Below are 17,122 nucleotides of genomic sequence, written 5' to 3'. Positions count from 1 at the left end.
ATCTTCTTCTAGATTTCCTAGCAGATCTTTTAATTATCTCTCTTTTTAAAGCTCTACATCTTAGATTTATCTTTAGTGTTTCTATTTGTAGTAAAAAAAAAATTCTGCTTTTATCTTTAGGATGTCCTTTCTATTGTTCCCTTTTGTCCATTTTGTAGTTTTTCTAAGTTGTTTAAATTATGAACTTACTTTTTTCTTCTTACTGAGAAATAAATGTTTAAGACTATCAATTTTCATTTCAGTAAGACTTTGGTTTATCAAAGTCTTTATTCTTGTTTTTTTCTAAGCATATTCAGTTGTATTTTGATTTTCTCCTTGATGTAAGAGTTGCCTAAGAGAAAAACCTTAAATTTTAAAGCAATTATTTGAAAAATTTTAAATGAATTTAAAAATTTTAAATTTGAATTTGAATTTCATTATTGTCCTCTCTTTGTTGTTTATTTTTAGTTTACTGTGGTCAGAGAATGGGGTCTATAGTAGAGGATTTGATAGTTTCTGTGTTAATTAGATACGGAGTTTTTTCGATTTTTACATGTTTATTTAAAAACCGCATTAGGGGTGCCTGGGTGGCTCAGTTGGTTGAGCGTCCGACTTTGGCTCAGGTCATGATCTCGCGGTTTGTGAGTTCGAGCCCCGTGTCGGGCTCTGTGCTGACAGCTCAGAGCCTGGAGTCTGCTTCAGATTCTGGGTCTCCCTCTCTCTCTGCCCCTCTCCCACTCATGCTCTGTCTCTCTCTGTCTCAGAAATAAACATTAAAAAAAAATTAAAAAAACACATTAGTGGGCTTCAGGGACAGGCTAATCGTAAGGGACACTCATCCTACTGTTTGTCTTGGAAATCCTTATGACTCTTTGAAGCAGCGCATTCCATAATTTTTGGACAGCTGTAGAACTAGTCAATTGTTCCACATATTTGATGGAAATCCTGCCTTATAATTCCATTCCCAAACTTAACATTTGGACTCTTCCCCGTCAGTAGCCCTCCAGGGATGGGAGGAGAGCTCTTATATTTTCTTTCTTTTATGTTGAATCATCTTTTCTCTGGACTCAGATTTCCTTTCAACCATTCCTCACATGGCCTATTTTTGAAACTTCTTACCAATGACTAATGACTAACTCATGGAACAACATAATATATTAAATTATACTTTGACATAAATTAGCTAATTTTAAAGTAATTTATTATATATTTCTCTTAATGAATTCTGAAAGATTATTTTTTTAGACATGTACTTTAGAAATGTGAAGAGGTTTTTGTTTGTTTTAATTAAGGGGGGGGTGGTCAGTCATGGATTTCCTAGTTCAGATGTTTGATATTATCATGCTAAACATAATAGGCTTTGCTGATTCTCTAAATTGGGTAAAGTGAGCTGACAGGAGCAAGGGGTGTAGGGAAAGAAAGTAGAAAGGGAAGGATTGGAGTTTGGGAGCAGGTGTGACGAATGGAGGGTATTTTTTATGAAATGGTGAGCTCGTTAATAGAATCACTAGAGAAACTTTGGCATACTTTTTTGTTCATAAAGGAATAGCCCACGCAGAACCCAGAGTTTTAACAAAATAATTTTAAGAATAAAGATAAGGGGCTATAGAAAACTATAGTGGAGAACGGATTGCTCTACCTTTTTAAATGGCCACATGTGGGTAGTGGCTGCCATTTTGGACAGTGCAAAACTGGAAGAATCCATCAGTTTTACTGTTATGTTCCAAAAATTTAGATCCATGGACTGAATTACATGTTGCATGTATATTCTCTGTGTTTGTAGTATTGAATGACATCATCGGTACATTGGAATGTATGGAAGAAAGTGATCAGTCTGGCAAGGACAACTATGCAGATGTACTTGGAAACACCAATAGAATTTATTTCACTGATAATAGTTTTCAAGAAGTGTTGGATGATTCCTTGCTCGACGGTGAGTTGATTGAGCAGATAACCAGCAACTTGTAATAAAAATTTCTTCTAAAATTTTATCCAAGGTTTTAAAATATTTTACCAAATACTAATTAATTAAATCTTAATACTTAGTTCCTAAATACTACTGTAAATGTATTGAAATGCAATTTACTACAGATCAGATTTAGAGATATATCTTATATTCTATATTCACGGAGATTTAGTTATTACAGTATCAAATTCCTGGATGATCTCTTGGACTGCATTGTAAACTTGGTCTGAAAGTATTTATATATGTTGTCATATGGCTTTAAAATGTTTCTTTCTAGAGTAATTTCATTTCAAAGTTAATCCCTTTCCTTTTATGAATTTTAGAGAGGTCCTAATAGTTGTCTAGCTTTCTTTTTCTTTTAGGTGACAGGCTCTTTGAAAAATACAAGTTATTGTTGAACAATTAAACCATTGGTCTATATAACATTCTGTGTAAGTGTTGATCTGGCTATTTGCTCTATTTACAAAGAATTTACCTGATCCATCCATATTCTTATCTGGGATATACCCAGATGGGTTTTATCAATACTTGGAAAGCCATCCCCTGCCTTTAAATTTAACTTCAGCTAAAAAATGAGATCAGATCTGTGTCTCAGGGAAAACTGGCAATCTGCAAAGACAGTTTAGATTGTCAAAACTGATGGGGGAGGAATGCTGGGATCTGGTGAGTAGAGGTGAGGGATGCTACTAACCACCCTATAATGTATAGGACAGCACTCCCCCACATAATTAGCTGGCCCCAAATGTAATTTTGCTCAGGTTGAGAAATTCTGTTTTAGAGTTATCTTGTAAAATTGCCAAACCTACTATTTTGAAAGTACTTTTTAATAGGTTAGTTATATTTTTTTAATCCTGCTTGGATCACATTTTAAAAATTAATGTAAATATAATGTATCTTGATTCTAACCTCCTTTTGCTTCAAGGTAATACCTGTACTAGTTGTGAGTTATTCTAAACTGCTCTCTAACTGCGATGTGGTCCATCTATGCAAATGGACATATTTTGTTTCTATCACTTGTCCCTCAAATAGATCTCTGTATCAATTTGCATTTGTGTAGAAAATGTATAGGATGAAGCGTATAACTGCACCTTGTCCTTAGGAAAAGCTCCAGAATTAGATAGATAGGTAGGCAGGCAGGACTAAAAAAAGACAATTCAGACTAATAATTAAACACCTTATTGAATATATGAGCCTGGGGATTAAGCTGTTCTCTTAGGGATAAAGGAAGCATTTGTAACATTAGAATCTCAGCCACATTTAAGAAGCTTGGTGGAGCTTGACGAATCCATGGAGTCTAAGAAGTAAGAGGAAGATGAGTAGAGAACGTTATTCTGGAAGCTAGTGGAGGATTTTGAGAAGAAGGGGATGGTCAATGCTAAATGTTATTGAGAAATGAAGTATGTAATTTATCCATTGGTTTTCTTCCAAACTGGGTAAAATCAGGATGCTGTTCCTTATGGCATAATCTCTCTATTTAAATTTGCAGACTTTAGGAAAGAGGCTTTGTCTTCAAATCTGAAACTACCAACAGCAGATGGTAAGGACTTTATATATGTATACAAGAAAGCATTCCCTATGAAAGAGTTATTTTTTAGGATCATTGCCAGGTGCCAATGGATTCCTAGTCCATTCTTCCCACTCCAGCCAGAGTAATTTTTTTTTTTTCAAAAAAGTAATCTGATTGTGTGATGTCCCCCTATTTTCAACTCTTTAAACATTTTTCATTGTTGTTAAAGATCAAAATCCTGCATGTCCTAGCTCTCTGGTATAATTTTGTACCATTACCCTTGCTTTCTGCATTTTCAAGTACAATGGCTTTCTTTCATTTCCTTAGAACTCCAACTACAAAGCTTTTGCGTATTTTGTTCCCTGGAATAGTTTTCCCTGACACTCTTTGCCTAGTTAATGTTTACTCATCTTTCAAATGAGTGATGGGGTGCCTGGGTGACTCAGTTGGTTAAGTGTCTCACTTTGGCTCAGGTCATGATGTCGTAGTCTGTGAGTTTGAGCCCTGTGCTGAGCTTTGTGCTGACAGCTCAGAGCACGGAGCCTGCTTCAGATTCTGTGTCTCCTTCTCTGTCTCAAAAATAGACATTAAAAAAAAAATTGAATGAATGTCAATTTCCTCTAGGGAGCCTGTCATTATCTGCTAGTCGAGGTCAGCTTCTTTTATTATAAGCTTTCATTAAACTATGTCTTTTTCATAACATTTACTTCATACTATAAATACCCATTAATATTTTTTTAAATGACACTAGAAATGCTCAATATATTTTAGCTTATATAGTGACAAAAGTAGGAGCATCTGACTGGTTCAGTTGGTAGAACATGCAACTCTTGACCTCAGGGTCATGAGTTCAAGCCCCATGTTGGGTGTAGAGCTTACTTAGGAAAAAAAGTAGCAAAAATATTAGAGAACTTTGAATTATCTTAATTCATTAAGACCAAAATAATATAATTTCTCATTAAACTTTTTTTATTTGAGTACGGTGGACACACAATGTTATATTCGTTTCAGGTGTAGTGATTCTCTATACATTTTGCTATGCTCACCACAAACATAGCTATTTGTCACCATACAACAATATTACAATATCACTGACTATATTCCCTTTCCTGTGCCTTTTATTCCCATGACATAGTCATTACATTCCTGGAAACCTGTATCTCCTACTCTCCTTTACCCCTTTTACCCATTATCCCCCTTTCTCTCTGGCCACCATCAGTTTGTTCCTGTATTTATAGGTCTGATTTTGCTTTTCTTTTTTTTATTTGTTTTTTAGATTCCACATATGAGTGCAATCATATGGTGTTTGTCTTTCTCAGTCTGACATATTTCACTTAGTATAATACCCTCTAGGTCCATCCATGTTGTTGCAAATGGCAAAAAAAATCTCATTCTTTTCCATGGTTTTGTCAAATTCCATAATATACCACATCTTTATTCATTCACCTATTGATAGATAGTTGAGATACTTCCATATCATGGCTGTTGTAAATAATGCTGCAATAAACATATAGGGGTGCATATACCTTTTTGAGTTAGTGTTTTTGTTCTCTTTGGGTAAATACCCAGTAGTGGAATTATTGGGTCAAATAGTATTTCTGTTTTTACTTTTTGAGGAACCTCCATACTGTTTCCACATCAGCTGTACCAATTTACATTCCACCAACATTGCACAAGGGCTGCTTTTTCTCCACGTCCTCGCCAGCACTTGTTACTTCTTATGTTTTTGATTTTAGTCATTCTGACACGTGTAAGGTGATATCTCATTGTTATTTTGATTTGCATTTCCCTGAGATTGGTGATGAATATCTTTTCGTGTGTCTGTTGGCCATCTGTATGTCTTCTTCAGAAAAATGTCTATTTAGGTCTTCTGCCCATGTTAAAATCTGGTTGTTTTCTAGTCACATTTTTGATTATTTGGTTAATGATTCTTTTTCTTACGTGCCTGGAAGCATCATTGGGCCAAGAACCATGTTTCCATTTTGCTACAAGTCCTAGCATTGTTTCTCCAGATCCTAGCACAATTTTGGCTTTCAGAAGCCCCTTATTAATAGCTAATTTAATAGCTAATATTAGATGATATTTACTGTGCTAGGCATTGTTTCAAATCTTTTATATTATTGACTTATATAATTGTGAATATTTATGGAATTAAAGAATGACAATAAATCTGTCTTCTTATCTCATTAGCCTCATCTCTCATCACTTCTGCATTTGTATTTATTCTGTAACCATATTACTTATTATAATTTAAATTGGTTCCATATCTTCCATGTGCTTTTGGTTCCGTATATTTGCATGTGCTGTTTCCTTTCTGTATATTTTCTGTCAAACAAATTCACATTTTCCCCCCAAACTCAGCTCAAACATCACTCCTCAACCCATAAGACTTTTCAGAGTTATAGGTTAGGTGAACTGTCTCAGTGCTTTATATCTGAGTGCTCAGTGCTCATATCTGGCACACATTTTTCTCATAGTACCAACTATATAATGTATTATAATTTTATTTACAGACATGACAAATTCAGTCCCTGTCTTCAAGGAATTTAAAGGAAACTCTTTAAGAGGGCTGAAATTTTCATTGTTGGTCTTAGTAGCTATAAAATAAATGTTAGTAAAAATGAATATAGGTCTAAAATGGTATTATGGTATTCTTTCCAACTGAAGGTTTAGATCTGTTAGTATAATGCAACGATTTTCGGACTGTGGAAACATACATGACAACTCGTTTTGGGGTTGAGAGAGAAATGGGGTGAGAAATGGTATTGACAAAAAATTGAAACTCCCAGTAATGATCATGTTTTATATTTTAAATTGGTGTGGTATCAACAGGACTACATTTGGTTGTATGGGTTGTGCTTGCACAAAGATGCCTGGTTGAGAGGGTACAAGTAGAGACTGAAATGCATTCTACATTCCACTGTGCTCTCCAGGCTAGGACCACCAATGCTAGATTGCAGCTACCTAGAGGAAGGTATGCCTCTTTGTAATTGATACATAGAGAGGGGTGCCTTTTTTCAATTCACACAAAAGCACAATATAGACTGGTAGTGGCCCTGGAGATCAAGAGCTTTAATCTCAAATTTTAGCATTTTTTTTTCGTTTATTTCATCAGTTGATAGAAGTCTTTAGATCTACATGTACAGGATGTTACTATTATTTAAGAAAGGGTCACAGCTTACTCAGTATTTAATGGATGAGTGGATTCAGGTAACCCATCATATTCTGCATATAATTTTTTGGTTTAATTTTTTCTTTTCTTAAAATGTTTAGTTTTAAGAGACAGAGAGAGAGAGAGAGAGAGAGAGAGAGAGGGAGAGAGGACAAGTGGAAGAGGGGCAGAAAGAGAGACACAGAATCTGAAGCAGGCTCTAGGCTCTGAGTTTTCAGCCCAGAGCCCAATGCGGGGCTTAAACCCAGGAACCATGAGATCATGACCTGAGCTGAAGTTGGATGCCTAACCGACTGAGCCACCTAGGCGCCCTTAATTTTTTTAAATGCTGCTTGAAATAAATAGGTTGTCAGTTACAAGTAGAAAATACTTTGCTTTTTTTCTGCAGAGATTTTAGTTAAATATATATAGTTAAATTGAGAGTTCACCTATAGTGGACTCTGGACAAACTATTTTGCATTTTTTAAAATAATAGTATCTTATATATATTTATTTATCTTTGTAGCAGTTAAAGAAGCTGCTTATATCTTGACAAGTGTTGATAATGGCAAGATTGGCATACGTAACTTGGAGCATGCCCTGAAAAGTTTGAATGTTAATTTAGCTGAGGAGGACGTCAGTGAAGCCCTTAAATATTGTGACATCGGTGGTGAGCATTTTTTTTGGCTTGAGATTCTGCTCATTTTTTCCTGTTTATAGGAACCAGTTTTAGAGTGTTTTATATGGAGGTAAAATGCTAAAGGCAGTCGCAGTGAGGCCTAGGTTGATATAAATTAGAGCCAAAATAGTCTGCTAATTTATTTACTGACCGTATCTATCTGTTCATACTCTACATATGCTTATTTAGATAATTAGCATTCATTTCTTGTAAGCATGGGTGGGAAAATACCATTATGTAATAAAACAAAGACATGACATCAGCAGCTTCATTTTGATCTGCAGTCTTTCTTCAGAGGAGACCCAATTTCACCTTTTATTTTGCTTGTCCCATTCTGCTTTTTTAACCAAAGGAAACACCCAAGGTTTCATTACATCTCAGAAGAATAATTATTTAGTCTTGATCATTGTTTCCAAGTGGTCACATATTTATCTTTGTTTTCCATCTTTGACTTCATGTATTGTGAACTTGATCTCCTTTCCTATTTACATCCACTCTTAAGTGTCAAATCGTGTGGGAATACTTCTAGAAGCTGGTGAGTTTTACCAGTTTTAGGTGGCTTTTTATTTGGGGTTTATCTTAACCAGCTTGTTTTTTCTATGGGAATCCCATGAGCATGTCTTAGGTTTAAGAGTACCTCCCCAGCATTGATTGGTTATTGCTTTTGCCATAGATTATTATTGACCTCAATCAATTTTTATGTTTTGACCTGGAGTTTTTCATATCATGAGAGTGGTATAAATTTAGACCCTAAGCCCACATGAGTTGCAGGAGATTTTTCACAGGTGATCTTTTTTACCCACTGCCTCTCAAAATTGGGAAGATTTAGGTCACCCTGGTGTTTACATGGGCCAGTGAATATAATATTTTAATCTCCCTTTCACTGGATTGAAATTCTTTAAGCATCCCAGTTTCATTTGGTATCTAAATTCAAACTCTCCGTGTAGCAGGACCCAAGATTTCTTTTATGAATATGCATGAACATTTAAATCAAGCACCTTGCTGCTTTTGGATCTAATATGTATCCCCAAATAGCTGTAGGCTTAGTATTCACTTGGTTTTCCCCTCTGGATCTCTGTGCCCACTTAACGTTTTATTATTTCCTTTTCATACAACTTGATAATGCATTTATAGAATAAAGTATTTCATACAGCATCTTTAGGAATTTGTAATCATTCCTGTGCTACCCAGCTTGCCATTTTGTTATAAGTTAAAGTCTTTTCATTGTAGGTATAGCCCTATATTTTCTGCTGTGGTTACATTACTGCATTTTATTTCCTGTGTGTGTGTGTGTGTGTGTGTGTGTCCCAATAGTTAACATTGTCACCTCTGGCCTTAGACTGCCTTAGTTCAAATACAGCCTCGAGCACTTTCTGGCTCTTGTGACCTAGACAAGTTATTTAATTTCTCTTTGCTTTCATCTTTTAAGGATAGGCACATCAAGCATGTTATAGAATGAATTCTTGTGCATATTTTAGTTAATAAATGTGAAGCATCATAAAAGGATACTTAGTATACATAAGGAACTCAAAAGTTATTTTAAGTTCTTACTTTTGAGTAAGAAGTCAAAAAAAGTGAACTATTAATATCATTAACTGATCAATAGGTGTGGTTCCTGAAAGTATGAAAAATTACATTGAAATAGTTTCAGCCATTTGAGAGAGAAAATAAGGTAGAATGAGATTTTAGGTATTGTTAATCAGAGCCTTTATTTTGTGTACTGACTGAGTATCAGGGTTTTAATGACAATATGCTTGATTTTGATATTTCCAGATAATAATGAGGTGAATTTAAAAGATTTCTTTGAAAGAATTAAAGGAAGTCCACCTTTCAAAGAGTCCGTAGGTAAGTGAATACTTCCAGTTTAAAGAAGTGACTGTAAAATAAAGATAATGAAATCACATTTAAAAAAAATCACTAAATGGATTTCAAGTGTTTAATTTGTAGTCTCTATAGTGTCAAAAAGGATTTCAAGCAGCTTATGCGATATAAAAAAAAAAAAAACAAGTGAAAATGGGACAAAGTTATAAAGGAGGGAAAAGAAATAAAACAGGGTTGAAGAAGATACACAGTAAATACCTTTGCTGTTAATATAAAGTCCTTCCTCAAGAGGAGATAAATTTTTCTTCACTCAAGGGGTTCTGGATCTATGAATTAAATCAGGTGTGGAAATTGGGTGAAGGACCACTACCCTCTGTGCTGTCTCAAGACAGGCCTTTGGAGTTTTCAGGTTTACCCAAATGGACTGGCCATTGATTTCATTTATAGAAATCTTAGCTTCATCTATCTAGTTTCTTTAAATGCTTGGGCCATTAATCCCTGTATCATTCTTACTACCATGTCATTTCTGTGGCCTAACCACATCATTTTGCCCCTGCTGCATAAAGACAATTGCTTGGTCTTTGTCCCCAAAGTTCCTCTCGTGCTCCTTGAAATTAGGGAAACCATTTCAACACCAGCATCTTTCCCTAAACGCCCATGTCTACAGAGAACACCTACCAAAGAACTCTCCGCAAATGCAGACACCCCTGCCAACAATGTATTTCTAAATGCGTTGGGGAAACAAGTGTCTTTTTTTCTTCACGTTTGAATATCTCTAAAATTAGAACACCTTTATAATCAATGGCATTATTTATCAAATGTACATTTTTACTGAGATATAAATCACGTACCATAAAATCTCATCCTTTTTTTAAAAAAAAAATTTTTTTAATGTTTATTTTTGAGACAGGGAGAGACAGCATGAACGGGGGAGGGTCAGAGAGAGAGGGAGACACAGAATCTGAAACAGGCTCCAGGCTCTGAGCGGTCAGCACAGAGCCTGATGCAGGGCTCGAACTCACGGACCGCGAGATCATGACCTGAGCCGAAGTCGGCTGCTTAACCGACTGAGCCACCCAGGAGCCCCAAATCTCATCCTTTTAAGGTGTTCAATTCAGTGGTTTTTGGTATATTCACAAAGTTGTGCAACCATCACACTCTACTTCTGGGACATTTTCATCACGTCAAAAAAACCCCTGTACCCTGTAGTGCTTATTTCCCCACTCTCCCCAGCCACTGACAACCACTAGTCTGCTTTCTATCTGTGTTGATTTTTGAACATCATATAACTAGAATCATATAATTTGTGGCTTTTTGTGTCTGGCTTCTTTCATTTGGCATACTGTTGTTTGTTTTTTTTTTTTAATTTTTAATGTTTATTTTTGAGAGAGAGCGAGGAAGGGACAGAGAGAGAGGGAGACACAGAATCTGAAGCAGGCTCCAGGCTCTGAGCTGTCAGCACGATATGGGGCTCGAACCCACGAAACCATGAGATCATGACCTGAGCTGAAGTCGGCCGCTCAACCGACTGAGCCACCCAGGCGCCCCAGCATACTGTTTTTAAGGTTCACCTGCATTATAACATAAATGAGTACTTTATTCCTTTTCGTGGTAGAATAATATTCTGTGGTTATACCACATTTTCTTTGGCCATTTATCAGTTCATAGACATTTGGGTTGTTTCCCTTTTTTGGCCACTAAGAATAATGCTGTTATGAACATGTGTACATTTTTTTGAGTACAGGTTTTTGTGTGGACGTACATTTACATTTCTCTCAGGTACCTACCTAGGAATGGAACTGCTGGGTCACGTGGTAACTTTACATTCAACTTGAGGAGCTGCTGGAACATTTTCCAAAGCAGCTGCCCCATTTTACATTCCCAACAGCATTGTACATTTCTTTAAATCCTTGTCAGTACTGGGGTGCCTGGGTGGCTCAGTTGTTAAGCGTCCGACTTCGGCTCAGGTCATGATCTCGCGGTCCGTGAGTTCAAGCCCCGCGTCAGGCTCTGGGCTGATGGCTCACAGCCTGGAGCCTGCTTCCGATTCTGTGTCTCCCTCTCTCTCTCTGCCCCTCCCCCGTTCATGCTCTGTCTCTGTCTCAAAAATAAATAAAAACATTAAAAAATTAAAAAAAAGTTTTTAAATCCTTGTCAGTACTTGTTACATTGTCTGTCTTTTTTATTCTAGCCTAGTCTCACAAGTATCTCACCGTGGTTTTGTTTTGCATTTTTCTGATGGCTAATAACTTTGAACATCTTTACATGTGTTTACTGGCCATTTAGAGATATGTACCCTTTGCTTATTTTAAAATTGGGTTATTTGTCACGTTGTTAGGGTTCTTATGTCCTGGATACTATAGCTTTATCAGATAGATGATTTGCAAATCTTTTCTCTAATTTTATGGGTCTTTTCGCTTTCTTGGTGGTGTCCTTTGAAGCACAAACGTTTTTAAATTGGGTGAAATCCAGTTTATATTTTCTTTTGTCACTTCTTTTGATATCATGTCTAAACATAATCCAAGATCATTAAGATTTATACTAATGTTTTCTTCTAAGAATTTTATAGTTTTAGCCTTTTAATTTCAATCTTTGATTCATTTTGAGTTAATGTTTGTATGTGGTGTGAGATGGGAGTCCACTTTAATTCTTTGGCATGCAGATAGCCAGTTACCCCAGCATCATTTGTTGACAAGATCATTCTTTTCCCCCTTAAATAAATGGTTTTGCCATCCTTGTAAAAAATCAATTGATCAGAAATGTATGGATTTATTTCTAGACTCCCAGTTCCATTCCATTGATTTTTATTTATTCTTATGCCACATGGTCTTAATCACTATAGCTTTGTAGTAAAGTAATAACCTAAACAGTAATTTTCAACCAGAGCAGGGCATCAAATTTACCTATAAAGCTTGAGTTACCTGATTCTACTTCTGACTATGATGGAGTAGCTTATGTGAAACCAACCCTCCTGCTGAGAACAGCTAGTAAAATGTGGATTAAATTAAACAGCATCAACAACCACAACTGTTTGAAGGCATTGGAAAGTGACCAAGGCTGTCAAGATTTGTGGGGCTATAAGATAAATATAAAGAGCACGACTTACAGAAACAGCACCTTCTTCTTCTTCTTATTTTGTCTCTGTAACATAACTTTAAGTGAAATAAGGCAATAAAGTTTTGATGTAAACTTCTTTGTAATGCTTCACAATTATTTCAGGGTCCACATATGAAGTATTATGTAGCTGTAGGCATCATGGTTGACCAGTTACATACGTCTACTTGAAAGGCACAGTAGTTAAGAGCATGGGCTTTGGAAATATCGTGCCTGGATTTGAATCCTGGCCCTGCCACTTAATACCAGTGTATTCTTTAGTAAATCACTTAATCTCACAAACCTCGGGGCGCCTGGGTGGCTCAGTTGGTTAAGCGCCCAACTTCAGCTCAGGTCATGATTTCGCGGTTAGTGAGTTTGAGCCCCACGTTGGAGTCTGTGCTGACAGCTCCGAACCCGGAGCCTGCTTCAGATTCTGCATCTTTGTCTCTCTCTGACCCTTCCCCGCTCGTGGTCTGTCTGTCTGTCTGTCTCTCTCAAAAATAAATAAACATTAAATTTTTTTTTTAAATCTCACTAACCTCAATTCCTTCATCTGAAAAATGGGGATAATAATGCCTATCTTGGAATTATTATAGGTAATAATAGACTTAAGTAGGTAAAGTAGAAGTACTCAGAAGAGTCTCCAGCACTTAGTGTTCAGTAACTGCTAGCTGTTACAATACACAATGGTTTTTAAAACTACTAGTAATTTCATGTAAAGTTCTTTTATGCAACTCAAGCCCATTAAGTGAAAGTGAACAATGTACTCTTATTTCTGCTGTTGAAGCACGTTTTTGCTCTTTTTTTTTTTTTCTCAGTTACACAGCTACTCTTCATTACTATTCAAATTCTCCAGAATGATCTAATTGATGTCTCTAGCCTCAAGGCATTATTGATGAACAATGACTTTCATGCAGCTAATGTTTTACTTGATGAAGTATTAAGACATGGACCTGAACATGGTTAGTAGTCTGAATGCATCTAGTTGTAAAGGCCATCATCTACCAGTGGGGATGGGAGATGTATGGATGGGATATACAGCAATGGAGGGCACCCTGGGGGGGGGGGGGCGCTGCAGTGAGATGACTGGTGAGCACCAGTGCCACCATAGTGTGCCAAGCCTGAGCTCTGTGAAACTGAACAGATGGGTGAGTCTGGGCCTACTTTATCCCTGTGGGTGGTGGTACTTGGGAGATGAGGTCACTTTGTGAACTGACTGGCACGGGCAGTATTCAGTCAGAGTGCCATGCACAGAGTACAACAGAGTCCGTGAGGCCCTTCGCCACGTGTTAACCCTTTGGAAGGTAAACTATGCTGATATCCAGGAATACCTCAGGGGGTGTTGCCTGCGGCATTGGCTCAAGGAAGCAGATGTTTATAAATGTACAAAATAACTGCGTTATTTTAATGACTGGTATTGTTGAATATCATTTTTGTTACGTTTTCAAAAGAGTTGGGGAATATTCTTTACTTTCCTATTCTCTGTAAGAGATTTTTTTCTTCCTCAAATGTTAAGCAGAACTCACAGGTGAAGCCTTATGGGCCTAGAGTTTTATTTATGGAAAAATTCTGGATTATTGATTTAATTTCTGAAATTGTATGGTATTACCAAGAAAATATTCTATTTTCCTGTCAATTTTGGCAGGCTGTGTCTTTATAGGAATTTGTCCATTTCATCTGACTTTTCAAATGTATTGGATAAAGTTGTCCTTGACATCTGCTTTTTATCTTTTTTGATTTCTGCTTCATCTGTAATGATACCTTCATTTTCATCCTCAATATTAGTGACTTAGAGCTTTTTTTCCCCCCACTCCACCTCCACAGAGTTTTTCTTTTCCTTTTTGTAAAATTGAGATATAATGGGCATATAATAACATTATGTAAGTTTAGAGTGTCCAATGTGTTGATTTGATACATTTATATATTGCAATATAATTATCACTGTAATGTTATCTAACACCTCTATCACATCACGTAATTATCACAATTTCTTTTTTTGTGGTGAGAACATTTAAGATCTAGTCTCTTAGCAACTTTCAATTATGTAATACAGTATTAGATCAGCACAGCATTAGATTTCCAGAATTTATTCATTTTAACTGCAAATTTGTACTTTTTAACAGTATCTCCCCAATCACCCCACCCCCTAAGTCCTTGGTAACCACCATTCTGCTCTCTTTCTGTGAGATCGGCTTTTTTAGATTCCACATATTAGCGATATATACAACATTTGTCTTTGGCTTATCTCCTCTAAGCATAAGGACTTCAAGATCCTACCATCTTGTCGCAAATGACAGGATTTCTCTCTTTCTCATGGCTGAAAAATATTCTGTTGTCTATTTTCACACTACCTCTGTTTATTCATCTGTTGATGAGCACTTAGATTGTTTCCATATTTTAGCTATTGTGAATAATGCTGAAATAGACACAGGAGTATGTCTTCAAGATCCTGTTTTCGTTTCCTTTGAATATACACTTGTAAGGGGAATTGATGGTTCATATCGTAGTTCTATTTTTAATTTTGAGGGGAATTTCTATACTATTGTCCATAGTGGCTGCACCAATCTACATTGCCACCAACAGTGTATGAGGGTTCCCATTCTCCACATCATCACAAATCCTTATCTCCGGTCTTCTTGATGATAGCCATTCTAACGGGTTTGAGCAATATCTCATTGTGGTTATGATTTGCATTTCCCTGATGGTTAGTGATGTTGAACACCTTTTCATGCACCTGTTGGTCATTTGGATGTCTTCTTTGGGAAAATGCCTATTCTATTGCTCTGCCCATTTTTAAAATAGTTCATTTGCTTGTTTGTTATTGAGCTGTGTGAATTCTTTGTTATATATTTTGGATAATAATCCTTTATCAGATATATGGTTTGCAAATATTTTCTCTCATTCTGTAGGTTGCCTTTTCATTTTGCCGATTGTTTCTTTTGCTGTACAAAAGTTTTTAAGTTGAATGTAGTTCTGGGGTGCCTGGGTGGCTCAGTCGGTTAAGCGTCCGACTACAGCCAGTTAAGCTTTCGACATCAGGTCTTGATCTCATGATTCTTGAGTTCAAGCACCATGTCGGGCTCTGTGCTGACAGCTTGGAGCTTGCTTCAGTTTCTGTGTCTCCCTCTCTCTCTGCCCCTCCCTGCTCATGCTCTGTGTCTTTCTCTCTCACAAATAAATAAACATTAAAAAAAAGAAAAATCTTAAATTGCATCTAGTTCTACTTGTTGATTTCTGCTTTTGTTGTTTGTGCTTTTGGTGTCATGTCCAAAAAATCATTGCCAAGACCAATGTCTGAAAGCTGTTTCCTTATGTTTTCTTTACAGTATCAGATCTTACAATTAAATCTTTAATTCATTTTGAGGTAATTTTGGGGAGTATCCCAAGTGGTTATTCAGTTTCCCAACACCATTTGTTGAAGAGACCATCCTTTCTCCATTGAATGTTCTTGGCTGCCTCGTCAAATATTAGTTGAGCATATGTGGGGTTTATTTCTGGGCTCTGTCACTTCTGCTGTAAACTTTTCTACTTTTTTTTTTTTTTTTTTTTGCATTGGGTTTTTTTTTTTTTTCTTCCTTTTCTCTCTCCCCCTCCTTGTTTTTTTTTTTTTTCCTTTTGGTTCTTTTCATGTCTATCCTTTATGTCCCTTACTATAGTTTGTCATATCCATTCTACCTTGTGTACCTTTACTTTACTTGAGTCTTTATTTTGGAGCTGACTTGGTCTTTCTACACAGTCTATTTTCTGAGTTGTTGGCTCCCATCTCAGATCTTCCTTTGTCCATTTCTATCCTGATTTGTTGAAAGAGTTGAGGGTGTTGGGTGGCACATTCAGTGTGGAGCTCTGTCTTCAGTTTCTACTGAAGTAAATGAAGTCCGTTTACTTTAATGGCACCTTTGGGGCAGAGGGTGGGAGGTGGGGGTAGTGAGCCTTCTGACATTTTGATACTGTTTAGTAGGGACTTCATCTTTAACTGCTTCTTTCTTTTCCTTCACCACCAAATTCTATGCACTGAGTTCCACATCAAGATGCCATCTTTGGTCCTATGGATTTCTAAGCCTTTTTCTTAGATTTCTCCAGAGTAAATTTAGGTGGTTACCATTATCCTAAAAGTAGTGTTTCTTAACCTTTAAAAAAAAATATCACTCCCCTAAGGAGACTTTTTAGACATTTTTGTCTTTTTCACCATCCCACACGCTATGAATGTTTAATGCCAAAAATAAATATTTGCTTATGTACTGTGGCCACAAACCATTGTAATGGCTAAGATTTTTTCCCCTCCAAGAACCTGTTTTCCTTCCTGAAAGCCTATCACCCTCAGTGAAAATGCATGTCCTAAAGGTATCTAGAACTTTAGTTTCTGCTTATACTGCTAAACCCTATTTTCTAGAATTTCACTTAGATGTTAACACATTTGTAAGGAATATTGGCCTATAGCCTCTTTGCCTGCCCACCGTGTGTTTGTTTTGTTTTGCTTTTGTAGTTTTTGGACAAGTAGGAGCTACTGAAGGGTTTTATTCAGAGGAGTAACCAGATTTTTTTTTTAAAGAGAAAGACCTCTCTTGCTGCATTGTTTAAAATAAATGGAGAGAAATGAGACTGATGCGATAGATTTTTAGCAATGCTATTGTAATAGCATAGGCATTAACTAATATAGTGATATATTCAAGCAGTATTTGGAAATAATTGAATAGAAATTGATAATCATATGTATGCAGAAGTTAAGGAAGAAGGAACAGTACAGGCTGACCCCCGGGCTTTTCACCTTTGTTATAACTTGACTATTAACTGCTGACAGATTAATTCAGAAGCAGTAATTCCTTCATCTACATTTTACTTTGCATTACAGAAAATGGCAAGATTACCTTTGAAGAATTTTTTTATTAAGTTCTGTGATACATTGAACATGCCTAAAGCCTCAGG

The 17,122-nt window shown here is 36.4% G+C and overlaps 1 protein-coding gene across 1 annotated transcript in view; it reads left to right on the top strand.

The window, feature by feature from the left end:
- Positions 1–17,122, top strand: part of LOC145715114 (EF-hand calcium-binding domain-containing protein 13-like) — a 23,474-nt gene extending 6,352 nt beyond the window's left edge. The window contains exons 5-10 of the mRNA XM_081794709.1: positions 1,763–1,912; positions 3,432–3,482; positions 7,130–7,273; positions 9,056–9,127; positions 13,018–13,161; positions 17,049–17,122. Coding sequence (XP_081650835.1) covers positions 1,763–1,912; positions 3,432–3,482; positions 7,130–7,273; positions 9,056–9,127; positions 13,018–13,161; positions 17,049–17,086 — 599 coding nt within the window. The 3' untranslated portion in view covers positions 17,087–17,122. The remainder of the gene's footprint in view (positions 1–1,762; positions 1,913–3,431; positions 3,483–7,129; positions 7,274–9,055; positions 9,128–13,017; positions 13,162–17,048) is intronic.

Source organism: Panthera onca (genome assembly GCF_046562875.1).
Source record: "Panthera onca isolate mPanOnc1 chromosome E1 unlocalized genomic scaffold, mPanOnc1 haplotype 2 h2.Chr16_ul_1, whole genome shotgun sequence".
Lineage (NCBI taxonomy): Eukaryota > Metazoa > Chordata > Mammalia > Carnivora > Felidae > Panthera > Panthera onca.
This window is presented reverse-complemented; position numbering and strand designations above follow the sequence as displayed.